The 27,772-nt window shown below is 46.7% G+C and overlaps 1 protein-coding gene across 1 annotated transcript in view; it reads right to left on the bottom strand.

Moving 5' to 3' along the window:
• LOC147678467 (vomeronasal type-2 receptor 1-like) overlaps positions 1-27,772 on the bottom strand; it is a 77,378-nt gene that overhangs the window by 45,828 nt on the left and 3,778 nt on the right. The window contains exons 2-4 of the mRNA XM_086945646.1: positions 26,597-26,638; positions 26,438-26,498; positions 5,195-6,173 (exon numbers count right to left, since the gene is read on the bottom strand). Coding sequence (XP_086801772.1) covers positions 5,195-6,173; positions 26,438-26,498; positions 26,597-26,638 — 1,082 coding nt within the window. The remainder of the gene's footprint in view (positions 1-5,194; positions 6,174-26,437; positions 26,499-26,596; positions 26,639-27,772) is intronic.

The following is a 27,772-nucleotide window of genomic DNA, read 5'->3' on the forward strand; positions in this document are numbered from 1 at the left end:
CAGGCACAGGCTCATCCTCGTGCTACAAGTGCTTCCTTGAACGCTCACTCATGGAGGCTTGGGGCAAGGATCTCTTGCAGCAGGTATTCAAAAAGCTTAGAGCAGCTACAGCAAAAAAGTTATGTTATGAGGTTTTATATAGCGCATAGCTACCCCAGCGAAGGGGCGTCACAGCGCTGAATAGCAGACGGGAAGAGAGGCAAGTGATCGAAGGAGGCTCAAATTGAAGGAAAGAGGTGGGCCTTGACAGCGTTACAGAAAGCCAGGTAATTATTGATGCTACAAATGTGTATCGTAAGTGAATTCCAGAGTTTAACTGCCAGTGTGCGGGAAGAGCGCCCACCAGCTCGTACCCTCATTACCCGGGGAACAACCACTAAGTGATGACCTATCCAGCAGAGTTGGCGAGAGGGGGTGTATGATGAGAGCAGATTAACCAAGATGCCAGGAGAGGAAAAATTCAAGATCTTAAACGCAATGAAGAGAGACTTAAACTTCACCCATCTGGCCACTGGCGGCCACTGAAGCCGACGAATAGCGCCGGTGGTGGGGCAGGTTCTAAGAAGATCAAGGAGAGTTCTGGCAGCTGCATTTTGGACCCTCTGCAGCCTCAAAATCTCACACTTGATAGCCCCCAGGTAGAGCGAGCTGGCGAAATCCAGTCTTGACAAAACAGAAGCCTGGACAATAACCTGCCCTATGGATGGATGAAAAATAACGAACAGCGGTTTGAGCGTCTGTAGTATACCAAAACATGTCCCTGCCACCTTCTTAGTTTGGGCCTAGAAGCAGAGAGCTAAGTCGACCCAAACACCTAGATTTTTCACTACCAGTTTAGGGGCGGGTGCACAGCCCAAGAAAGCAGGCCACCAGTATTCACTCCACAGCTGTGTGCCGGAAACTGGCCGGGTGACTGCCGGGGGGCGGTGGGGTTCTCTGGCGAGGAACTGCCCCCCCCCTCTTTCCTACGAAAGACTCCCCTGCGCTCCCGGGTCTGACAAGCATCATTCTGTGGGTCCGCAAGGGTCCCGACGGGGGTGGAAAGGAACCGGCCGTGAGCGGTGGATTACATTCGGCCCCACGGAGGCTACCCAATAAATTACAGCGGGACTACAGCACACGACCCTTGCAGGTATTCTCTTCAATACAAAAGCACCTCCAGTGCACTCATTGATGGATGGCACCGACCATGGGCAGACTCTTGTCCACCATAAGCGTGGAAGGGTATACTCAGATGTGAGTCCCTTGCTCATTGCACCATCAGGATTCAAGCAAGCCGGGCCAAAGAAGGCTGAAATGCCAGAAACCGGTCCCCGGAAGCTTGTTTCCTTCCCAGTATAAGAATTGGCTTGGTAGTTTGGTCTGCCCTGTTCCCATGATGCACTGGGCCAGGGTCAGACTAATTTGCATGTAGCCAGGTTCTGAGCTGGGATGGTGCAGTGAGCTAAAAAACGGTGATGGATCAAGCCCTGATCTTTGGACTGGGTAAGAGTGGTCTGCTTAATTCAGACACTCTGTTCATCACCACCCCCTTTTCTGAATCGTTTTTGTCCACCATAAGCGTGGAATGGTATACTCAGATGTGAGTCCCTTGCTCATTGCACCATCAGGATTGAAGCAAGCCGGGCCGAAGACGGCTGAAATGCCAGAAACCGGTCCCCGGAAGCTTGATTCCTTCCCAGTATAAGAATTGGCTTGGTAGTTTGGTCTGCCCTGTTCCATGATGCACTGGGTCAGGGTCAGACTAATTTGCATGTAGCCAGGTTCTGAGCTGGGATGGTGCAGTGAGCTAAAAAACAGTGATGGATCAAGCCCTGATCTTCGGACTGGGTAAGAGTGGTCTGCTTAATTCAGACACTCTGTTCATCACCACCCCCTTTTCTGAATCGTTTTTGTCCACCATAAGCGTGGAATGGTATACTCAGATGTGAGTCCCTTGCTCATTGCACCATCAGGATTGAAGCAAGCCGGGCCGAAGACGGCTGAAATGCCAGAAACCGGTCCCCGGAAGCTTGATTCCTTCCCAGTATAAGAATTGGCTTGGTAGTTTGGTCTGCCCTGTTCCCATGATGCATTGGGCCAGGGTCAGACTAATTTGCATGTAGCCAGGTTCTGAGCTGGGATGGTGCAGTGAGCTAAAAAACGGTGATGGATCAAGCCCTGATCTTTGGACTGGGTAAGAGTGGTCTGCTTAATTTAGACACTCTGTTCATCACCACCCCCTTATCTGAATCGTTTTTGTCCACCATAAGCGTGGAAGGGTATACTCAGATGTGAGTCCCTTGCTCATTGCACCATCAGGATTCAAGCAAGCCGGGCCGAAGACGGCTGAAATGCCAGAAACCGGTCCCCGGAAGCTTGTTTCCTTCCCAGTATAAGAATTGGCTTGGTAGTTTGGTCTGCCCTGTTCCCATGATGCACTGGGCCAGGGTCAGACTAATTTGCATGTAGCCAGGTTCTGAGCTGGGATGGTGCAGTGAGCTAAAAAACGGTGATGGATCAAGCCCTGATCTTTGGACTGGGTAAGAGTGGTCTGCTTAATTCAGACACTCTGTTCATCACCACCCCCTTTTAAGAATCGTTTTTGTACACCATAAGCGTGGAAGGGTATACTCAGATGTGAGTCCCTTGCTCATTGCACCATCAGAATTCAAGCAAGCCGGGCCGAAGACGGCTGAAATGCCAGAAACCGGTCCCCGGAAGCTTGTTTCCTTCCCAGTATAAGAATTGGCTTGGTAGTTTGGTCTGCCCTGTTCCCATGATGCACTGGGCCAGGGTCAGACTAATTTGCATGTAGCCAGGTTCTGAGCTGGGATGGTGCAGTGAGCTAAAAAACGGTGATGGATCAAGCCCTGATCCTTGGACTGGGTAAGAGTGGTCTGCTTAATTCAGACACTCTGTTCATCACCACCCCCTTTTCTGAATCATGGGCAGACTCTAAGCAAGATACTAACGTGGCGGTGCCACGACTTTGGAGAGCGCTTCACACTCAACAATGCAGCTCTAAATGTGAGTCCCTGCCTTGGAATAAACGGATAAAGCAGCGCATACAGTGTGGAATGCAGTAGCATGCTAGAGTTCTGCTCCTAGCAATAACTGCGATGGCAACAAGAAGTGCACACGCTCAACAGCTAGCCTTGCTTGGCTGTGTAACTGGGGCGGCTGTTCCTAGATTGTCTCTGCAGCTTTGGATCACTGTCTACTGCCCCGATCGGGCGGCCGTGGATGAGTGCCACTGCACTCAACCCCAACAAAGCCTCTGTTGTGAGGCACTTCCTGCTACCTTATCCTCCGGCTGCCTCATCGCGACACCTCTGCTGTGGCACCTGCCGGGACTCTCAGCCTCAAGATGGCCCGGTTGCGCAAGGTGGGGGACTTGTAATCTGGCGCTACTGTGGTGAGCCTGCTCAGAAGTGTGGGAAATGGTGCGACTGTTCCCTGTCGGGATCGGCTACTCAGGAGCCTCTGCCAGCTACACCGATAGTGCGGCTGTTGATGAAGTTGCAGTCTGAGGAGTGCTCCCCACTTTGAAGTGCTGCAAGGGGTTACCGCAGGGCACAGGTGACTCTTGCGTCCTCTCTAACTGAGACGTGCTTGTAGCGTGGGGCCCGCAGTTCTGTGTGCTGGTGATCTGGTTGCGGCGGCTATGATTCCCACACCTGACTATATTGTGGTGGCTCGTGCAGGCCAATTCTGCAGTGATCTGTCCCTGTGGTCCTTGGTGTGCATGAGCGGACCTCCGACTCTTTTACTGCCCTGTTATTAAACCTCAGTGTGGCTGGAGAACTACTGACCCCATAGTCTCTCTCAGTCTCTGGCTTCTGGTCTGTGAAAGGTCCAGGGGTCGGTCACTTGACTCGGAGACACTCAACAGGGGGTGATCCCCTGATAATAGCTTCACCCGCACCTCACCTGTGAAGTGACTGCTAACACCGGGACTTCTTTTGGGCTGAAGTGTGCATTCATGAATGCCCTTTTTGTATGTTTATTGCCTGTTGCTATAATTAGACTACCATTATGTCCTCCTACCACTGACCCCGAAGATGGCACGGTGTGCTTTATGTCCTGGATGGCAAAGGTTCTAGAATGGCCTGTGCTAGGTTGTTTTTCCTTAGTGATGGGGCGAACTCATGGCCACAGAGAGAAAACAGTCCGTCCCCCTAACTGATGCTGTCTGTTCCCATTTAGTACTCTTTCTTTCTTTGTCTACTTCCTCTGCTCCTATCCCCTCTCACCTGAATCTCCTCCCTTGCCCTCTACACCGCATAGCCACCTGTCCGTTTGTGCCCATTGACTAAGCACTCCTTCTCCTCTTGTTGGGGAAAGATCCAATTCTTATACTCTGGAGTCTCAGCGCACCCGCTGAGAGAGTCCACCAGGCCAAGGGAGCCACTCACAGTTGAGGTATGGTTTGGCACACCTTGCCAAAGCACTTTCTCTCCCCTTTTTGGGGAAGTATCCAGTATGTAGGCCTTGGAGTCTCAGAGACCCCTCTGAAGAAGTCCACTGCGCTTAGGGAGCCTCTCGCAACAGAGATGGGGAAATGATACCACTCCCCCGGGATCACAGCTTACTGGACTTTGGACGCAGCTTTTACTCGTCTACCGGTTTGTGTCCCCGCCATCCTCCCCCTCCTCTTTCCATGCTGTGTCTCTAACCCTCCCCTCCTCTTTCCCTCCTCCACTCTCTCTCTTCTTCCCCCTGCTTCCAACCCCCTCCCCTGGATCTCTCCCCTTCCCTGCTTTTCCCCTTACCTATATGCCCTTTTTTGTTTGTCTCGACCTTACATGTAACTATGTTTGCCAAGCTCTAATAATTGTGTAACCTTGTAAAGATGTAACCTGCAACTATATTCTGATACTCATGTAAAGTGCTCTGATACCTCCGGGTCTAGCCAGCGCTATATAAAACCTTTACAATAAATAAATAAATAAATAAAATAAAATATGGCAAGAGCGGTCAACTTCGGAGCTGGGGAACCGGGTTCGAGTCTCGGCAACGACGCTCAACATCCTGGGATTCTGGGCAAATCACTTAATCTCCCCGTGCCTACCAAAAAAAATAATAATCATTCATGTGTTCTTCTGTAATGACACTGGTGCTAATGTAAAGCGCTCTGATACTCAATGTCTTGGGTCTAGTTCGGGCTATATAAAACTCTAATAAAAATTCATTTTAAAAAAAGACCTCAGACTTGCTGGACTTGCTGGCATTGAGCCGGAGGCAGTTGGCAGTCATCCACCCCACGACAGCTGTAAGATCGCTCCGAAACTTATGAGCGACCTGCACACAGTCATCGGAGAGTGAAAATACCAGCTGCGTATCATCTTCATATAATACTTCTGTGAGCCCTCTGCTCCGGGCCCCCGCTGCTAATGGTTGGACATATAGGTTGAAAAGCGTTGGGCTCAGCGCTAAGCCCTGTGGCATGCCCTGTTTAATAGCAAGAAAAGAGGCAAACAAGGCCAGTGCAGTGCCCACAATGCCTGCTTCTTCCAACCTCTGCAGTACGATCTTGTGAGAGACTGTGTCGAACACTGCACTGAGATCCAGTAAAATCAGTGCCGAAGTACGTCCCACATCCAGTGTAACCCTCAGATGTTTGGTCACCGCTAGTAGGGCCGACTCCGTGCTGTGGTCCGGGTGGAAGCCATTCTGAGAGGGGTCAAGTACGTTATTCTCTTCCAGAAAGCCTGTCAAGATGGAGTTTATGTAGGACTCAGAGATCTTAGATGCCCACAGCAGGAGTGAGATAGGACGATAGTTCTCAGGATTGGCTGAATCAAGGGAAGGATATTTTAGCAGGAGGACAACCCTCGCCTGCTTCAAAGTCCTGGGAACAACTAACATAGACACGGACATGTTGTTCACGTGGCCCAGGGGTGTAAAAAGCACAGGTAGCAGTTTCATAAATTGATCTGGCTTCATGGGTTCAGCAGGAGAGCCAGATTTGACCTTGCTGCATAGTGAGCGCATCACATCCTGGAAGATCGGTGGGAAGGCAGCAAGCATGTGAGTGGGATGGGGTATCCCCAAATGGTCAGGGCACATATCCACTTGAGGAAAGGTTTCATAGATTTTTTTCACCTTGTTGACAAAGAAGGTGGCGAGAGCCTCACATTGCACATTCGACATCATAGAGGGCGTTGCAGAGACCCCAGGTGGTTTAAGATCTTTAAGTATGGAGAAAATTATTGGTGGGGTTACTGCTGTTCCTGATCTCGACTGCAAAAAAGGCTGCCCATTCTTTCTGGATAGCCCTGTGAAATTTCTTGGTGGTATCTTGGTAACACCCTTTCAGGGCAGGGTCATAATCTCGTCTCCACGCCCGCTACAACCTCTTACAGGATTTTCGCATTTTAGAGAGCCTGTCATTATACCAAGGAGTAGATTTGGTGTTACGGCACTTAGACCGTTTAACTGGAATAAGTGTGTCCAGAGGGCGGAGGATCCAGAACAATATCGCTTTGTCTGCAGGTGTCAAGGCTGGAAGATATGGCAACAATGAGCACGCGCTCCCATGCCTGGTCAGTAATCAACTACCCGCCCCACCCACCTCCAACCACGGAACTATATTGTCTGCACATACCCACTGTGGATAAAGGCTAGGCTAGTTGCACTTAGACTGGAGGAATGGAATTACCAGGCCCACCTTACAGCATGGCGCCGCTCAGAAACCCACGATGTAATGTGCGTACTCTGCAGATTGGAAAAAGAAACCATCATTCATGTTCTATGCATCTGGCCATTCTTGCTGTAGCAAAGAAAAATCTTCCTTCCCAGTGAATTTATTTGCCTAGGAATTTTGAACTTGCTGCCAGGTGGTAATAACTTGTCCTGTTAATACTATACAGAATGTTAAAACTGTTAAGCTCCTCCGAATGGCCGCAGTTTTTGACATAAGTTTTTACTTTCACGTCCTTTGGTAGGGTGGGCCTTAGCGTGTCCATACCACCGGGGTTTAGTTCACCATAGGTCCTGACGAATGCCAGGTAAATTAACACCAACATTGGCAGAAACATGTTGACCAGCACGTACATCTATAGGAAACAAGCCATTCAATCTATTTGGCTCAGTTTTCCTACACATATTTTAATATGTCTTATTGATCAGGCAATAAAGGACATTTTTGATACAATTAAGACATTTTTAACCTCACCACTTACACTTCCTTTATTCACCTATACAACCACCTAGCCACTCACGACTTCACATTACCCGCTCCGCAGTAAATCTGGCGTTGAAGCACACTGGGGTGGCACTCGGCCACTCCCAGTGGGGCCCAATGATGAAGCATGTCACCGACTAGGTCGGTGAGTGAGGGCTTTCTATAACACCAAATGGGTGTTGTTTTTCTCTTAGTGCTCTGAATCTGGCCTTCCCGATGAGCTACGAACACTCTTTTGTTGTTGTTTTTGATTGGAAAAAGAAATTATCATTCATGTTCTATGCATCTGTCCATTCTTGCTGTAGCAAAGAAAAATCTTCCTTCCCAGTGACTTTATTTGCCTAGGAATTTTGAACTTGCTGCCAGGTGGTAATAACTTGTCCTGTTAATACTATACAGAATGTTAAAACTGTTAAGCTCCTCCGGATGGCCGCAGTTAAACTGGGCTCTGCAAATTGTACTTTTTCTACAAAAACGTGTCCTCAAAAATCTCATTATTCCAGCCACTGTATAACATCCGAAGCACTTCCCGGGTTCCATTTAACCCCTCTTCATATTTGCCAGTCCCCAAGTAGTTTCTGAGTGGCAAATGTTTGTAGCAGCTGCCACTTGACCTTAGGATAATCTGCATTTCGCACAAGCACTTTAAGCACTTTCTGTGTGAACTGCTGCTCTATTCTCAGAGGCAATACACCAGTAACTTTGGGACTTTCTGTGTATCTGCCTTTCAATCCTGAGGCAAGCGCCTGGCCAGCACCAGCCATGCTCGCCTGTATTCTGAAAAGATATTCTTGTGGATGTTCCAAGGCTATACCAGAAGCGATCATAAGACATTGCCTTTCTTTCTCTGCACACTGCCCTTCGTTTAATGCTTAGAGAGCTCAGCCGAGGCAGTCCTGGGATCCGCCTACTTTTTTGCTCATTTTCACAATGCAGTTCTTTCCTTGTGCACCTAAATGACTGCTGTAATGCTCCTGTTAATCTGGAAAGGGGCGACCATTCGGTCCCCCCGAACGTATGGTGGAGTACCACGATCCCCCCGGGAAGCCATCTTGGGCGGGAGGCGAGCCTCGGCTGGTATGCCCGAAGCGGCATAGCCGGGGCGCGCCTTTTTCCCGCCCTGGAGTGGGCTGGCCTAGACACTGACGCGGCCGGCCACGCCCTTTGGGGCAGGCAGGGGCGGGTGTACGCCCGCCCTGAAGACGGATAAAAGGAGCAACAAGCCAAGAAAGCATCCTCTTGTTCCTGTGCTCTGAAGCTGCACCTCCTCGCTGCACGTGAGCTCGAGACGGAACGAAGAGCCAATTTTGAGCGTTATAATCTTCTTGTTTGTTTTGCAGATACTCTGTCGGAGAATGCCTAAGAAGGTGGGAAAACGATTGACTACCGAACAGATGCTGCGAGTTCTAATGAAAGAGGTAACCGACCTAAAGAAGCGAATGGCGGAGAAAGACGAGGAAGGGGGGCCGAAACGTCCTCTGGCGGGAACAGCTCCAGGGGGAAAAGGCAAGAGGCCCAGGAGGGGAACAGCGGGGGGAGACGTCCCAGTTCCCTGTACTCCGCTCGAAGCACCCACTCCGGTCCCGGGGGAAGGAAATCCGATTCCCGTAGTGGTCACCCCCGTGTCCGGGGAGGATATGCCGCCCGAGCTGGCGGCACAATTAGCAGCGTGGTTGGGTGAAGGTAGCAAGGGCGCCACGGCTGATGACGCGCAGGTGTTGATGAAACAGCTGCGGGAAACAAGGGAAGCGACGAAGGCACCATCGCCGGCTGCGGCAGTTGAGAAACCATCTGGATCAGGTCCAGTCGCAGATACAGCTTCCGGTTCAGGTAAGCGGCCATTGCCGATTGCGAGGGATGAGTCGGCACCCTCTCGAAGGGAAAGGTTGGGTCAACATGTCCCTTTGGCTATCAAGGAGAAGATATGGGCAGGGGAGTATATAAACATTTTCTCGTTGCTTACCAATCATTATGAGATGGAGCATGTTAAGAGTCAAAAGGAGCTCATGCATCCGAGTGTTTGGCGCGCAAAGATGGCCGCCTTTAAGGTAAAGGAAAACATTGGTAATTGGGGCAAAGCATGGGGGGTTTTTTACATCCATCTTAGGTGAACGTAGGCCCGAATTGCTGCCCGAATTGCCGATTTATCAGTCACGGATCATGGGGTATTCAGTGTCTCATGAGGGCAACCATTGGTTTTGTTACGACAATGTTTTCAGAAAAGCAAAAGAGCACGATAAAAACTTAACTTGGGATTGTTATGATTCTGTGTCCTGGTCCAAAATGGAGGATTCTGGTATGTTGAAGGTGCCATTGGTAGGGAGTTACGTGGGTGAATCCCCCCGCCAATATGCGGGGACGCCCTTTCGATCGGGTACGAGTAACGACAATCACTCGAGGCCGACCGGCAACGCAGGTAAAAGGGGGGTTTGTTGGAACTTTAACAGGGGGAAATGTACTAGGCCCCAGGGGTCATGCAAATTTAGGCACGAATGTGGGGGGTGCGGGCAATCATCCCATCCTGAGTCCATGTGCAGAGCCAAAACGGGTGATAACGGGGGTAGAGGAGGCGCCAAACAGGTCTGACATAGTCCGAGGGGCGCCTTTACCTACTCCGATTGATACCATGGCAATGATTCCCTGGCTCAGTGAATACCCGGATCACGCTTCCGCTGGGGTGTTACGGGACGGATTTTCGTATAGTTTCCGCATCCCAGTGAGGGAGTTCCGGGGTATAGCAAAATGTAAAAACCAGATATCGGTCTTACAGCATACGACCGTGGTACAGGAAAAGATCGGGAAAGAGGTGGCTCGAGGTCGAGTCGCCGGTCCATTTAATGTGCCACCAGTTGCTAACTTTGTTTGTTCCCCTTTAGGGGTGGTCCCCAAGAAGGACCCGGGTGAGTTTCGGCTGATACATAACTTATCAGCCCCACGTGGTCTTTCCGTAAACGAGGCAATAGACCCGGAAGTGTGTTCGGTGCGGTACGCATCCTTCGATGAGGCCGTAGCCATATTGAATCGCCTGGGGCCCGGAGCGCTGATGGCAAAATGTGATATCGAGTCAGCGTTCCGGTTGCTCCCGGTACATCCAGACGATCAGCGTCTCCTTGGTTTCATGTTTCAGGGTCACTACTACATGGATAGGTGCATGCCGATGGGGTGCTCTATATCGTGTGCCTATTTCGAAAAGTTCAGTTGCTTCCTGCAATGGGTCTTCACAAGGAAGACGGGGTTTAAACATGTTATGCATTATCTCGATGACTTTTTGTTTCTGGGGGCAGCCGGTGATCCAGAATGTGGACAGGCTTTGACTGCATTTAGTGTCTTGATGAATCAATTTGGCGTGCCATTGGCACCAGGTAAGACTGTGGGTCCCTCGACTTGCCTTGAGTTTCTGGGGATCGAGCTCGATTCCAAAGAAGGTTGTTTTCGTTTACCAGATGACAAAGTGTTAAGATTCAGGGCATCCTTGCAGATGTGTATAAGTGAGTCTAAGGTGAAGCTACATCAATTACAGCAATTGGTGGGACAGTTGAATTTTGCCCTGAGAGTTATACCGATGGCCCGCCCCTTTTCTCGCTCGATCGCTCAAGCCATGGTCGGCTTGAGGGAGGGTCATCATCGCACAAGGCTCTCGGCAGAGGTTCGCCAGGACATGCGCATTTGGCTGGCATTTCTGGCGGATTTCAATGGTCGAATTGTCTGGAACAAAACGGCCGTGTCCTCTGAGGAGCTAGGGCTGTGGACGGATTCGGCAGGGAGCATTGGTTTTGGTGCCATATTCGGCACACAGTGGTCGGCACAAAAATGGCCGTCATGGTGGCATGATAGTGGTCTGACGAGCAATATTGCTTTCCTAGAACTTTTTCCCATACTGGTGGCCTTGAGAACTTGGCCTGAGGGGTTCAGAGATCACTCGGTGGTATTCTGGTCTGATAACATGACCGTTGTTGAGTGTATCAATAGCCAGGCAGCACGATGCAAATGGATTCTGAGATTGCTCAAAGAAATTGTGTTATTGTGTATGCAATTGAATGTACTATTTAGGGCACGACATGTCCCGGGGGTGATGAACCAAGCGGCTGATGCGCTTTCTCGTTTTCATATGCAGGCCTTCTGGGGTTTTCTGCCCACAGCGGACCCGGTGGCAGCACCCTTTCCCGAAGCTCTCTGGTCTCTCGGTGCCCAGAACTACAGGACCTCGTGGGAGAGAGTTTAGCACCCAGGACGAGGAAGGCATATGAAGGGGCGTTCCGTTCCTATTGGGCCTTTTTGGGGGCGGCTAGAGGGGAGCTTTGGGGTCAGGAGGAGTTGGTAGTGAAATTCCTGCTGTCGTTACGTCACGCAGGCAAATCAGTGGCTACGGCCCAGAGGCATCGGGCCGCCATTTCCTTTGTGGCTAGGGCTCATGGGATCCAGGACCCGACAGCGTCTTTCGTTGTACAAAAAGCGCTACGTGGGTGGCAACGCCTTGAGGGTCGCAGAGTAGATGAAAGGCGCCCGATAGGTTTGGATAGGTTGGCCCTGTTATTATCTAAACTCCCTGCAACATGTTCATCCCAGTATGAAACGGTGTTATTTCGAGCCGCTTTTACGCTGGCATTGCATGGGGCTATGCGAGTAAGCGAACTAGTGGCAAGGAACAAGCAGGATGTGATGGGGGGACTGTGCCGAGAGCACGTTCAGATCGGAGGGGGGACGATGACTCTCTCGTTCGTCAGGTCCAAGACCGATCAGGGTGCAAGGGGTGATTGCATAATCATACAAAGGATACCTGGGTCCTCCATGTGCCCGGTGAGTTGTGTAGAGGAATATTTGGCACACAGAGTGGCATCATGGGGGGGGACCTTGTTGAGACACGCTGACACCACCCCACTGACGAGGTTTCAGTTTCAGCGGGTGCTTGCGATGTCGATTACTGCTGCGGGCTTGAACCCGGGCGAGTTTGGGACCCATTCCTTTCGGATAGGGGCTGCTACAGAGGCTACAGCCAGGGGTCTGAATGTCGAACAAGTTAAACGTGTGGGGCGTTGGTCCTCCAATTGTTATAAGAGGTATGTGCGGTTGCACATGTTGTGAAGCTGTAATGATGTACTCACGCTTCTTGTTTTTGTTTGGTTTCAGTTGCGCAAGCCTACGAGGCGGGCCGACTATGCAGTCGACCCAACACCGGGCCAGCGGTCAGACATCACCGGCTGTGAAAGAGGAGGTGTGGGTCGTGGGCCACTCATACGTGAGGCGTGCCGCGGACGTATTCAAAGCAGGTGATATGATTCACGTGGCTGGGGAATACGGGTACAGGGTGTCCTTCTACGGAAGGGGCGGACTCTGTATTGACCAGTTTCAATCATTTTTCGAGGGTTTGCTAGGGCGGACGAGGTCACCGCCGTCTATAGTCATAGTACATCTTGGGGGTAATGATTTGGTCACCACTGGTAGACGACTTCTTCTTGAGGCGATGCTTTCCACTGTAAGTTGGTTGGCGAGGAGAGTTCCAGAGTGCACGATTGCATGGTCCCATATGATCCCACGAAAAGTATGGCGGGGGGCTATTTCTGTTTCTGCTCTGAATCATTCAGTAAGAAAAATCAATAACAAAGTGAGTAGATTGTTCCGTTCCAATACACTGCATTCGATTTCGCATGGTTGTATTACTGGTGACAGTATGTATTTGGGGGATGGTGTTCACTTGTCCCGGGTGGGGAACGAGTTACTCATAGGAGACGTGGTAGCTTGGCTAAAGACTTTAAGACATGACCTTTAGGTAGGAGTTTTGTGGGGGGTCCGGATAGCCGGTCAACTATCCGGCCTGTGGCGGTAAGGTCATGATCGGTGAGCACTAATTGGTAGATCCCTATGAGTGGGCGTCACCCATTACGGATGGGAGCGCTCGAGGGAGGTGGCCATTGGCCCCTCAACGGGGAGGCGGTTCCTTCTAAGGATGGGCCGCCGAAAGGAAAGGAAAGGCGGTCAAGGCCCCTTCCTGGGTAGGAGGGGTTACAGCCCCCTCCTGGAGAATTTCCCGGGGCCAGGTCATCTGCGACGGCAGATGTGGTAAGTTGTGTGGGGTTTGGGAGGGGGGTCTACGCTACCTTCTAGATACCTCACACGAGTCCTCGAACGACCTTTAAGTGGCGTCGAGTTTAATGGGGCCCCCGTCAAGTCAAGGGAAATTGGTAGTGGCACTTGAGGTACGCCTCTGTGCGGTCGCCCCTCACAAGTGAGGGGGTCATTTCTGGTTTAGGGATCTTGACACCGGTTACGACCTTGCCGTTGGCCCTTAAACGTTAGGATGTACAATTTCAAATTACAAGTTAATATTTTGTAGGATGTTAGTTCGGCTAGGAGAACCTTTGTATTAGAGCATATGTTAAGGTTAGCCAAACATCGCAAATGTGGAAATGAAATTGTACATAATATGAAACTGTTATTTTCATGTTTTTAATTTTGTTTCATATTTTAATAAATACGGCCGGGAGGGTCACTCCCTCCCGTCTTCCAAAAGTTCAGAACTGTTTCCGGTTTCCCATCCTTGGGGATTGTGTTGCGAGGGGGTGGCGGGTATCTCGGCCATATGGAAAGGGGCGACCATTCGGTCCCCCCGAACGTATGGTGGAGTACCACGATCCCCCCGGGAAGCCATCTTGGGCGGGAGGCGAGCCTCGGCTGGTATGCCCGAAGCGGCGTAGCCGGGGCGCGCCTTTTTCCCGCCCTGGAGTGGGCTGGCCTAGACACTGACGCGGCCGGCCACGCCCTTTGGGGCAGGCAGGGGCGGGTGTACGCCCGCCCTGAAGACGGATAAAAGGAGCAACAAGCCAAGAAAGCATCCTCTTGTTCCTGTGCTCTGAAGCTGCACCTCCTCGCTGCACGTGAGCTCGAGACGGAACGAAGAGCCAATTTTGACCCACCCACCAGCCCCTGAGGACAGCTACTTGTTGTGAATAAAGTTTTGATGTGGTGACTCTATTTTCTTTCAGGTTGTGACGACTGTCGTGATATTTTGAATCTGCAATAAAGATGGTCATGTATTGGATATTTTCAAATAAAGTATTTGCACTAGTGTTGATCAATAATCATGCTTATAATATATAATTCTTTAGTAAGTTAGTTTTAGATAGTTTGTCGTATTTATTGTCGGGCGGTAAGGGCATGATCGGTGAGCACTAATTGGTAGATCCCTATGAGTGGGCGTCACCCATTACGGATGGGAGCGCTCGAGGGAGGTGGCCATTGGCCCCTCAACGGGGAGGCGGTTCCTTCTAAGGATGGGCCGCCGAAAGGAAAGGAAAGGCGGTCAAGGCCCCTTCCTGGGTAGGACGGGTTACAGCCCCCTCCTGGAGAATTTCCCGGGGCCAGGTCATCTGCGACGGCAGATGTGGTAAGTTGTGTGGGGTTTGGGAGGGGGGTCTACGCTACCTTCTAGATACCTCACACGAGTCCTCGAACGACCTTTAAGTGGCGTCGAGTTTAATGGGGCCCCCGTCAAGTCAAGGGAAATTGGTAGTGGCACTTGAGGTACGCCTCTGTGCGGTCGCCCCTCACAAGTGAGGGGGTCATTTCTGGTTTAGGGATCTTGACACCGGTTACGACCTTGCCGTTGGCCCTTAAACGTTAGGATGTACAATTTCAAATTACAAGTTAATATTTTGTAGGATGTTAGTTCGGCTAGGAGAACCTTTGTATTAGAGCATATGTTAAGGTTAGCCAAACATCGCAAATGTGGAAATGAAATTGTACATAATATGAAACTGTTATTTTCATGTTTTTAATTTTGTTTCATATTTTAATAAATACGGCCGGGAGGGTCACTCCCTCCCGTCTTCCAAAAGTTCAGAACTGTTTCCGGTTTCCCATCCTTGGGGATTGTGTTGCGAGGGGGTGGCGGGTATCTCGGCCATAATGTTATGCGCTGTAACTAGGGGTTATTCCTTTATTGTTTTTTGCACATTGCACTTTCCTTTTAGCACATTACAAGTGCATGTCAGAATATTTCTGGCATACATGTCATGTTATGTGTCTGTTACATTGGGACTCTCCATGCTTGATTGTAGTCCGATGGCAGGTGGCAGGCTGGGGTTGGACACGGAGGGGTTGCGGGGGGGGGGGGGTAGCTGAGGGTGTCACGGCAGTGGGGGTGCGCAACATAAAAGAAATAAATAAACGTATATGGCCGCCGGGTCCCTTGTCTGTGCTCCTGCTCTCCTCATTGAACTAGTGGAAAAGGAAGCACAGCCAGGCCCCACTGACCAATCACAATGCTGCAATGCAGCGTTGTGATTGGTAAGCATCCAGGCTCACCTGACCAATCACAACACTGCAGTGCAACATTGTGATTGGTAAGCATGCAGGCTCCCCTGACCAATCACAACACTACAGTGCAACGTTGTGATTGTAATGCAGCTTGCATGGAGAAAAGGGGAAAGTGCGCATGACTGTTTTGGGTGGCCCGAGAGAGCAAACCACTCTTCCTCTGCCCTGCTTTGAAAGCACAGCAGCCCCTCCCACCTGTCCGCCAACCCGCAATGCAGCACAAGCATAAAATGTTAATAACTGAAAGTTATTATCATTTTATGGTTCCACTTCGCACTGCATAAAAGCAGACTGTTCTGCAGTCCTTTTCCATGTCATTCCATACCATAACATAACATGGTATAACATAACGTAACATAACATAACATAACATAACATAACATAACATAACATAACATAACATAACATAACATAACATAACATACCATAACATAGCATGACATGACATGACATAACATAATTTATAACATAACATGACCTACCACTCTATACCTTAGCCTAGCATATCATACATTTACATAGACTAACATTAAATAAAATAGCATTTTATAGCACAACGTACCATAACTTAACACAATGTAACATACCATATACCGAGGCTAGAACATTAACATAGTAGCACATTGTAACATGCCAGCATTACCTAATAAAAAAGAAATAGAGGGTAGGACACATGCAGTTCTGGATGAACTCATTACATGGCTACACAAAGATGTGTTGGACGGTATGTGTTTCCTTGATATTCTGACTCTAGTACAGGTGTGTTCACATGCTTTCCGACCGCGGATCAGCCCCAATGTCTTCCAGAAGCCCCAGCGTCACGTTCTGCACGTGGAATGGCACTGTGGTGCTATCCACAAACATGTGTGCGGCTTCCTCTGCTGTGGTGAGTTCAGGCTGGGAAGGATCAATGCACACTGTCCGATGGCAGGTGGCAGGCTGGGGTTGGACACGGAGGGGTTGCAGGGGGGTAGCTGAGGGTGTCACGGCAGTGTCACACATGGGGGTGCGCAACATAAAAGAAATAAATAAACGTATATGGCCGCCGGGTCCCTTGTCTGTGCTCCTGCTCTCCTCATTGAACTAGTGGAAAAGGAAGCACAGCCAGGCCCCACTGACCAATCACAATGCTGCAATGCAGCGTTGTGATTGGTAAGCATCCAGGCTCACCTGACCAATCACAACACTGCAGTGCAACATTGTGATTGGTAAGCATGCAGGCTCCCCTGACCAATCACAACACTACAGTGCAACGTTGTGATTGTAATGCAGCCTGCATGGAGAAAAGGGGAAAGTGCGCATGACTGTTTTGGGTGGCCCGAGAGAGCAAACCACTCTTCCTCTGCCCTGCTCTGAAAGCACAGCAGCCCCTCCCACCTGTCCGCCAACCCGCAATGCAGCACAAGCATAAAATGTTAATAACTGAAAGTTATTATCATTTTATGGTTCCACTTCGCACTGCATAAAAGCAGTGGGGCGGTGCTCCTCCGCCATCGCAGAGGAACCAAACTGTTGTAGTCCCTAAAAATATATTTTGCTGAGTATTTTGTGACAGCCTTTGAACAATTTTGAAAAGATATCTATTTTTGGTACTGTATACTCTACTTTGTGTTACGACAGGAGTCAGTTTCTGAGGTAGCCTTGGGCTATCCAGCCATTCCTCTTCTCTTTTTTGGCGCTAAAATGAGTGTTATGAAATACTTGTTATAAAAAAATGCTACTCTGCTCCCGGCACTTTCTACTGTGTGATTAAGTTTTTAGTTAATTGTACAATATAAATACAATGTAATACCGCACTCAAATAGTAAAACCCCACCAATGCCAATGCACTGCCTTCTGATAACAGTTTAATCATACCCAAGCTACAAACTTCCCGCAGTTACCACAACAAGAGGAGTTACACGAAACATACTAACATTAGCACGCGAACAGCAATAAATAAAATGTGCAATTAAAACACCAACATTTATCTGCGCCGTGCAGAGACCAGTCAGAAAGAGAAAACACAAACTGATGAGTGGAAGAAACTCACTGTCATAGATTCAGGCTGGGTATTGCACTAACTAGTCCGAGTGGGAGCAGCCCCCCCCTCCTCCTCCCACCCCTTGGGCTACCTCTCTCCAGGCTACCATCATTCAAACAACTTCAGGGTGCCCTTGGAAACTGTCAAGGCAGCCCTACATATACATTTAGCAGAATGACATAGTGTAAAATAACATAGCATACTGTACAGTACTACACCATATAGGTTATACAGGGCCATACCAAACAAATTCATGCCATGGCATAACATAACATAACTATTCCATGTCATTCCATAACATCACATAACACTCTGTACTGTTATGTAGTACTATTCCATGTAATTCCATAACATAACATATCACTCCGTACTGTTCTGCAGTCCTTTTCCATGTCATTCCATACCATAACATAACATGGTATAACATAACGTAACATAACATAACATAACATAACATAACATAACATAACATAACATACCATAACATAGCATGACATGACATGACATAATTTATAACATAACATGACCTACCACTCTATACCTTAGCTTAGCATATCATACATTTACATAGACTAACATAAAATAAAATAGCATTTTATAGCACAACGTACCATAACTTAACACAATGTAACATACCATATACCGAGGCTAGAACATTAACATAGTAGCACATTGTAACATGCCAGCATTACCTAATAAAAAAGAAATAGAGGGTAGGACACATGCAGTTCTGGATGAACTCATTACATGGCTACACAAAGATGTGTTGGACGGTATGTGTTTCCTTGATATTCTGACTCTAGTACAGGTGTGTTCACATGCTTTCCGACCGCGGATCAGCCCCAATGTCTTCCAGAAGCCCCAGCGTCACGTTCTGCACGTGGAATGGCACTGTGGTGCTATCCACAAACATGTGTGCGGCTTCCTCTGCTGTGGTGAGTTCAGGCTGGGAAGGATCAATGCACACTGTCCGATGGCAGGTGGCAGGCTGGGGTTGGACACGGAGGGGTTGCAGGGGGGTAGCTGAGGGTGTCACGGCAGTGTCACACATGGGGGTGCGCAACATAAAAGAAATAAATAAACGTATATGGCCGCCGGGTCCCTTGTCTGTGCTCCTGCTCTCCTCATTGAACTAGTGGAAAAGGAAGCACAGCCAGGCCCCACTGACCAATCACAATGCTGTAATGCAGTGTTGTGATTGGTAAGCATCCAGGCTCACCTGACCAATCACAACACTGCAGTGCAACATTGTGATTGGTAAGCATGCAGGCTCCCCTGACCAATCACAACACTACAGTGCAACGTTGTGATTGTAATGCAGCCTGCATGGAGAAAAGGGGAAAGTGCGCATGACTGTTTTGGGTGGCCCGAGAGAGCAAACCACTCTTCCTCTGCCCTGCTCTGAAAGCACAGCAGCCCCTCCCACCTGTCCGCCAACCCGCAATGCAGCACAAGCATAAAATGTTAATAACTGAAAGTTATTATCATTTTATGGTTCCACTTCGCACTGCATAAAAGCAGTGGGGCGGTGCTCCTCCGCCATCGCAGAGGAACCAAACTGTTGTAGTCCCTAAAAATATATTTTGCTGAGTATTTTGTGACAGCCTTTGAACAATTTTGAAAATATATCTATTTTTGGTACTGTATACTCTACTTTGTGTTACGACAGGAGACAGTTTCTGAGGTAGCCTTGGGCTATCCAGCCATTCCTCTTCTCTTTTTTGGCGCTAAAATGAGTGTTATGAAATACTTGTTATAAAAAAATGCTACTCTGCTCCCGGCACTTTCTACTGTGTGATTAAGTTTTTAGTTAATTGTACAATATAAATACAATGTAATACCGCACTCAAATAGTAAAACCCCACCAATGCCAGCGCACTGCCTTCTGATACCAGTTTAATCATACCCAAGCTACAAACTTCCCGCAGTTACCACAACAAGAGGAGTTACACGAAACATACTAACATTAGCACGCGAACAGCAATAAATAAAATGTGCAATTAAAACACCAACATTTATCTGCGCCGTGCAGAGACCAGTCAGAAAGAGAAAACACAAACTGATGAGTGGAAGAAACTCACTGTCATAGATTCAGGCTGGGTATTGCACTAACTAGTCCGAGTGGGAGCAGCCCCCCCCTCCTCCTCCCACCCCTTGGGCTACCTCTCTCCAGGCTACCATCATTCAAACAACTTCAGGGTGCTCTTGGAAACTGTCAAGGCAGCCCTACATATACATTTAGCAGAATGACATAGTGTAAAATAACATAGCATACTGTACAGTACTACACCATATAGGTTATACAGGGCCATACCAAACTAATTCATGCCATGGCATAACATAACAGAACTATTCCATGTCATTCCATAACATCACATAACACTCTGTACTGTTATGTAGTACTATTCCATGTAATTCCATAACATAACATATCACTCCGTACTGTTCTGCAGTCCTTTTCCATGTCATTCCATACCATAACATAACATGGTACAACATAACATAACATAACATAACATAACATAACATAAAATAACATAACATAACATAACATAGCATGACATGACATAACATAACATAACATAACATAACATAACATAACGTAACATAACATAACATAACATAACATAACATAACATAACATAACATAACATAGCATGACATAACATAACATAACATATAACATAACATGACCTACCACTCTATACCTTAGCCTAGCATATCATACATTTACATAGATTAACATAAAATAAAATAGCATTTTATAGCACAACGTACCATAACTTAACACAATGTAACATACCATATACCGAGGCTAGAACATTAACATAGTAGCACATTGTAACATGCCAGCATTACCTAATAAAAAAGAAATAGAGGGTAGGACACATGCAGTTCTGGATGAACTCATTACATGGCTACACAAAGATGTGTTGGACGTTATGTGTTTCCTTGATATTCTGACTCTAGTACAGGTGTGTTCACAGGCTTTCCGACCGCGGATCAGCCCCAATGTCTTCCAGAAGCCCCAGCGTCACGTTCTGCACGTGGAATGGCACTGTGGTGCTATCCACAAACATGTGTGCAGCTTCCTTTGCTGTGGTGAGTTCAGGCTGAGAAGGATCAATTCACACTGGGAAAAGATGAACAAACTATCATGGGGTGGAAGGCTCAAAAAGTTGGGCTTATGCTCTCTGAACCTGCATGGGGTCTACATTCATGAATTGCCGTAATTCACAAAAAATCCCAAGGGCCTCATTTATGAGGCTGTGTGTCACTTTTACGCCGCCGGTGCTTTACTTTTTGTGACACACCAGTGGCATAACAAAATGCACCTTGTTGCCCCATATTTACAAAGTGACACATCTAAGTAGATGGGTCACTTTGTAAACCCCTGCGCCACATTATACCTGTGCCAGATATCATGTATGCAAGGGGGGCGTTCTGACGCAAGAAAGGGTCATGGAAGTGACGCAGTGAAATCTATAAGATTTCAATTTGCCACTTCTAGGACACAAATGCGTCAATTTCTTACGCCTGCCTCACAGCAGGCGTAAGACTGACGCAGGCCCTTTCACATGGGGCTTGCCCCATGTGAAAGGACACATTGCTGGAGTTGCGTCACTTTTGTGACTCACTCAAGCAATGTGTCACTTTTGCGTCATACAGATACGTCAGAAATACTGATGTATCTGTAACTCCTTGCGCCATGATGCGTCATACTGTAAATATGACGCATCATTGTTGTCGCAAGGAGGGCGCAGTGAAAAGTGACGCATCGCTGTTTTCATGCAGCGATGCGTCACTTTTCATAAATGAGGCCCCAGGAGTTCCCCCAGAAATGTGTGACATTCAAGGGGTTGCCAGCAATACTCTTGAAATTGTTTTATTAATTATGACTACGCAAGGGATTTATGTGCGTGTAACTGCACATCATGTGCCGCGGTATGTGGGGAAATGCCATCACCCATGCACAGTGGCATCTTTTTTTTATAGTGTCTCCTTTGGGGAAATATTCTTCCCATTGAGAAACCCCTTCCCTTATATTCCCACCAATAGCGGGTGAGTTCTGATCCTTCTGCCATCCCAAAAAGGGAATCTGTCCCTTAGTGATTTTTATGACCATATCCAAATTGGTGATTGGTGCAAAACAAGTTTGAGAAAGTCCACAATTCAAAAGGACCTACCCATCTTCGAAGGAGCACACTCCACTCCTGCAGTAGGATTTACTTTTTATCAATATTACACCGTTATGGAATAATATTGCACACTAGTAAATGTATTTACAAATGAAAGTAGGTCTTGTGTAAAAACCCTATGCTTGTAATTTTGTGTGTAGGTTGAACTTCGACTCTCAAATGGATTTGGGAATGGGGCTCATATAATCTGCAGAAAAAGATGGAGAGACGGTGTTATGGAGCAAGGTACAAAATAAAGGTCCAGCCAGAGATGGAGAGCGGTGTTATGGAACAAGGTATAAAATAAAGGTGCAACCTGAGATAGAAAGGGGTTTTATGGAGCAAGGTATAAAATAAAAGTACAACCAGAGATGAAGAGGGGTGTTATGGAGCAAGGTATACAATGAAGGTACAACCAGAGATGAAGAAGGGTGTTATGGAGCAAGGTATAAAATAAATGTACAACCAGAGACAGAGAGACAGTGTTATGAAGCAAGATATGGAATAAAGGTACAACCAGAGATAGAAAGGGGTGTTATGAGGTAAGGTATAAAATAAAGGTACAACCAGAGATTGAAAGGGGTGTTATGGAGCAAGGTATAAAATGAAGGTACAGCCAGAGATTGAAAGGGGTGTTATGGAGCAAGGTATAAAATGAAGGTACAACCAGAGATTGAAAGGGGTGTTATGGAGCAAGGTATAAAATGAAGGTACAACCAGAGATCGAGAGAAGTGTTATGGAGCAAGGTATAAAATAAAGGTACAACCAGAGATAGAAATGGGTGTTATGGAGCAAGGTATAAAATGAAGGTACAACCAGAGATAGAGAGACGGTGTTATGAAGCAAAGTATAAAATAACGTTACAACCAGAGATAGAGAGGGGTGTTACGGCACTGATTGTAAAAAAAAGGTGAAACAAGAGGCGGTATTTAGGTAGTGGTGTACTCAGGTGAAGAGGGGGTCAGAAAAAGAGGCTAGAGATCTCGGGACAGGGGGTGGGATTACATTTCCTACAACATATTTTCACACAAATGGATTGGTAAGAAGACAAGCAGGGAGTGAAGAGAACGTGCCAGAGCCAAAAACGAGGAACCGGTGAGAGGCAATAATGAAATGAAATCCAGAACGGATATCAGTTCCATTTTTCTGTTTGTTAAGTATTGCACATTTTTAGTAAGGGTGTCTAGCTTAGAGATACAACTGTAGGCTTGCAACGCTGAGAGAAAAATGAAACATCCTAATTAGGCTGCACCATATGTAAAGTATTAGCCTAACAATATAGAAGACTCTACTCTTACTCGCGACAGAGGATAGGCGTAGGGGCGTCCGTGAATGTAGCTTCGGGGTCCTTCGAATCCCAATGCACCGGGATTATCCCTCCAATCAGGATGTCTCCGGCCTGCTCGTGACCAGTCTCCTTCTGGTTGTCAAGTGAGCACCCAGCACGGCAAGAGCAGCAGGAAGGAAGAGACATGGTAAGCAGCCCCATGGTCAGCAGTGCACTCCAGTGCATTTCTGTCCAGTTCAGAGGGCATGATGTCACCATAAAACTTCCACATTTGTGTGAGAACACTGAGTGCCTGAACATTCTCACACGCAGAGATATTAGGGAATACATAGCTGTATCTTCCACAGTACAACAGCCTCCCACACACCAGTTATCATTCTGCCAGCAGCCTCTGGTATCTTGCAGCCTTTATGCGTGATTTAAACTAAAAATAGATGTCACCAGATGTTGACATTTTTTCTGCAGATAATGAAACCCTCTTGGAAATATAATTTTTGTTCCTTTGGGAAATGGCATTGAAAGTTCTAAACCTGTTCTACGGTCGCAATCTAATGGTTCTTTTTCGCAGCATGAAAGTGTAAAGGGGAGAAAAGTAATTATGGAAAAAAAATAATTAACCAATAATTCTACTTGATACGTATTAACCGACAGACAACTGTTAAGAGTTAGTTAGGTTTATTACAAAGCCAAAAATAACTGAACATAAAGACACCTCAATACAAGGGTGAAGAAATTAACATGAAGCCAAATATGCGTATCCAGTTTAGTTGGTTAAGCATAAACAACACAATTAGTTCAAGAAGTAGGATACAGAAAATCAGGAAGCATGAGTACAAAATGTCCCTGCAACGACGGTTGATGAGTGAAAAGCATTAAATCTATCCCTACTCTAATACTAAGGGGACATACCTACAAAAGCATTCAAATATGTCAGTGTGTGGAGTCTTCCTAAGATGTCTCTCCACCATCAAGTGGTTGAGTAGCATAAAGCTACCATCGTAAAATCAGAGCTCGCTCTAGGATGCTCTCTCTCAAGGCAAGAAAGTAGTGGCGCACTATCCCTAATTCCAACACCCAATTATCGATAGGTAGTACTGCAATGGTGCAATGTAAGTCATGCCATCCACTCTGGGTACAGTCCTGAAGGTATTTTTGCATGATGTTGACCGTGTACCTCGCTCTCAACAGTTTGTCCTTGGTTCCCATTCTTTCTCCTGTGTGAAGCGTCATTTATCGACTCTAGCCACACAATTTTGAATTCTCTCCTTGCCTAGCTAGTAAAACAAAGATGTTATTCTACCTAAAAGAGCGCTTCTTCACCTGCAAAAACAAAACGTGAGAAAGATTAGATTTCACAGCACACCTGAAATTCAACCGGTTAATTCTAAAGCGAGAGTTTTCATGGACTTGCATTTCAGGCCTATGAGTTCTAGCTAACATAAGGAAGCATCATGGAAGCTCTATGAATTCACATAACATTAATACAATTTCAACTAATACATTTACCTACGTATGAAATAACATAATTATTAAAAACATTTAACACTTGAATGTTTGTCAGTGCACAACACAAGTTCTTCATGTTAATGTTTGCTGCTAGTTATATTCATTTTCTACATTAATTCTCCATGCTACTCCTTAATGGCCTATATACATCATGTATTCATGTTATTACATTTTCATAATTCTAACGATTATATGTGGGTACGCTCTACATATGTTTCAGCTGTACCTCTACAAATGAAATAAGATCTCAACTTTATCGGTTACCCCCTTTGTTGATGTTAAGTCATCACAAAACACTCCAAAACAGCCCTGTAGAGTAGAATAATCTAAACCGATTTAGCTAATCTCCTCCGTCTGAACTCCTCCTGTTGCTTCAAATGTTCATGACTGTCCTGCAATCTTTCCACCCTTCACTCTTCCTCTTAAGGAGTTCTCCACTCGTCTCGCTTTGCGCCACTTATGTGCCCTTGTCATCCCTACTAGGATAATAACCAGATCACAACAATTATTATCGGCTTCAAGATGCATCCAAATATTCCACTTCCTAAATTTGCAAACCAACTTCCAGCTGTGAAAAATACTTTTCCAATGTTGTCCCAAACTCCTTCAGCTGCCAGATCTTGCATCACATGATATTTATCAGTGGTCCTGTTAATATATTCTCTCAGCTCTTTACTTCTATCAGGAAAATAAGTGCAACACAGTTGGATCTTAAGCATCTGACAGACTCCATCTTTTTTTGACAGTAGCACATATAAAGTAAGCCTGGGTGGAGTTTGGTGAGTTCTGCACGCACTTGCCTCACATACTCCCCGTTTCTTATCAGAGAACCTGATGATGTTAGGAACCCTCTCTGCCACCATAGGTGTCTAAAGTCGTGAACCACACCAACACCATACTTGCTATTGGTATAGATTTTGACTGGGATCTGTTCAGAAACTGAATATGCACGGGTCAAGGCAACAATTTCAGCCACTTGTGCAGCATATACTCCCTGTAAGCAAGAAGCTTCCCCCACTACAGAAAGGGTGCAGACAGCAAACGCTGTTCTCTTCTGTCCTTCAGTGTTTCTTAAGCATGAACCATCAACAAAAAGAACTTGATCGGGATCAAACAGTGGCTCATCAACAATGTCAGGTCTCTGCTTTGTGCAAAGCTCAGTGACATTGAGACATTCATGGTCTTCACATCCATCTCCATCAGCATTTGCAGCAGGCAACAAAGTAGTAGCATTTAATACCGAACACTGCTTCCGAGTGACATTTTCAGTGGCAAGCAACACTTGCTCATACCTTGTCAGTCTGTTCTTTAACAAATGCTGTATTTTGGTTCTCGTCATCAGGAGCTCAACTGAATGTGGTAGATATACTATAAGAGGATGACCCATCACAATGCTTTTACATTGTTCAATACTGACACCTGTTGCTGCAACCGATTTGAGACATCCAGGCAGAGCTGAAGCTACAGGATCCAAGGTAGCTGAGAAATAGGTCACTTGTCTATGGGCACCTCTATGCGTCTAGGTGAGTACAGATAGAGCACAACATTCTCGTTTATGGCAGAATGGTGAGAATGCTTTGTTGTAATCAGGCATTCCTAAAGTTGGAACGTGACAAAGTGTCAGGAATCGTGGCAAAATGCTAAAAGACACCTACCAAGTTGTTGGTGAGGTGGTTCAGGGAAACAAGAAGAAAGGTTCCAGGTTCAACTGGCATGGGGAAGAGTGCATGGATTTATCCTGGACTACATTAGTTAGATGGCGAACTTCCAAGATGGCCATCAACCATATTTTAGGGTCAGTGCTCCAGTCTTCCCTCCTGAAGCACAAGAGCTGCAGAGCAGTGTGAAGTGCGTGTGCATCCTCTTCAAAGGCGCACTTCACTGAAGATTTTCTGGTGACTGGTGGCATTTTTTGGATTCAGCATTTTCAGGAGATTAGAGTAGTGCTTAGGGATAGTACCATTGTGCATTCTGATGGTAGAGTTAGTGTCCGTGTCTCGTTCTGTGTCCTCGCTTAATGCCTTAATGGAAAGCATAGAGAAAACAAAAGAAAAGGAGAGTTTCTAATCTGTGCATCATACTTTTCATGAGAGAAAAATTGCTGAAGGACATATCTTACCTTTCTCCTCAGCAACTTAATCTTTCCAGCATACGTAAGTACCTAAGGGAAAAACAGGAAAATTGTTAACAACCCTATGAATTTAATACCAGTCCTGTGTATGTTTATGTTTTCATTAATAACTAATTAAGAAGACTTTTCTAATGAGTGTAAATAGTTGCTGAATCCTTGGTGGGAGACTTATCTAAAGAAGAAAAGAAAAGTCTTTTTAACAAAGAATGATAAAAGAAAAGTAAATAAATTCGAAAAGGAACAGATAGATAGAAGAGGAGCAAAATCCTGTTTTAAAAGGGGTATGTTAATTATAAGAGAAAATGAACTAAAACACATGAGAAGTTTTCTTAGTCATGAAGTGAGAAGTAATGTGTCTATTTGTCTTGCAGTGTTCTAAATAAACAGCTAAGACATAGGAGAAGTAGAAGTGGAATCTGTGAACACCATTTTAAGAAAAAGACAAAGCAGTCTTTTCTCTTGCCCCCAATCTCCTTTCGCCTCTAAAGAATTCTTCATCTCCCCTTTTATATTCAATGGGGGTGTGGAGAGGATTCTAGAGGGGCATTGGGTTAGAGCATCATTCTGCTCCTGTGAAGGACGGGAATTTCAAAGAGTGACTCTTGACACACAGGCACTCTCTCAACTCAAGGAAGACAAGCAGACAGTTGTTATCCCAAGGTACTGGATCACACACATCCTTGTGGGTCAGCATTTGTAAAGGCTTCGCCATCAAGGAGAAATTAGGAATCCACTGTCGGCAGTAGCCAACCATTTCCAAGTACATTCTGACCTGCTTCTGGGTACTGGGCAGATTCATTTTCCTGATTGCCTCGACTCTTTCTGGTGACACCTTCTTTTTGCCTTTTTGATTCAATGATCCAAATATTGTACTTCATTTAGACAGTACCGAAGCTTACTCAGAGACACGTTATGCCCATTGTCAGCCAGATGGTTCAGTAAGGCAATTGTATCATCCCTGCAAGCCTCTTGCTTTCAGACATGATGAGGAGGTCATCAATATACTGGACTAACACTGAGTTTCGAGGCAGAGTCAAGCTCTTAAGGTTTTTCTTAAAGTTCTTCAAGACCTGTTTGCATATGGATGGGATTTGAGTGTACCCTTGAGGGATACAACACCACGTTAAGACATGATTCTCCAGATGGAAAGCAAATAAAATATGG

The sequence above is a fragment of the Lissotriton vulgaris genome, chromosome 12 (genome assembly GCF_964263255.1).
Source record: "Lissotriton vulgaris chromosome 12, aLisVul1.2, whole genome shotgun sequence".
NCBI classification, from domain to species: domain Eukaryota; kingdom Metazoa; phylum Chordata; class Amphibia; order Caudata; family Salamandridae; genus Lissotriton; species Lissotriton vulgaris.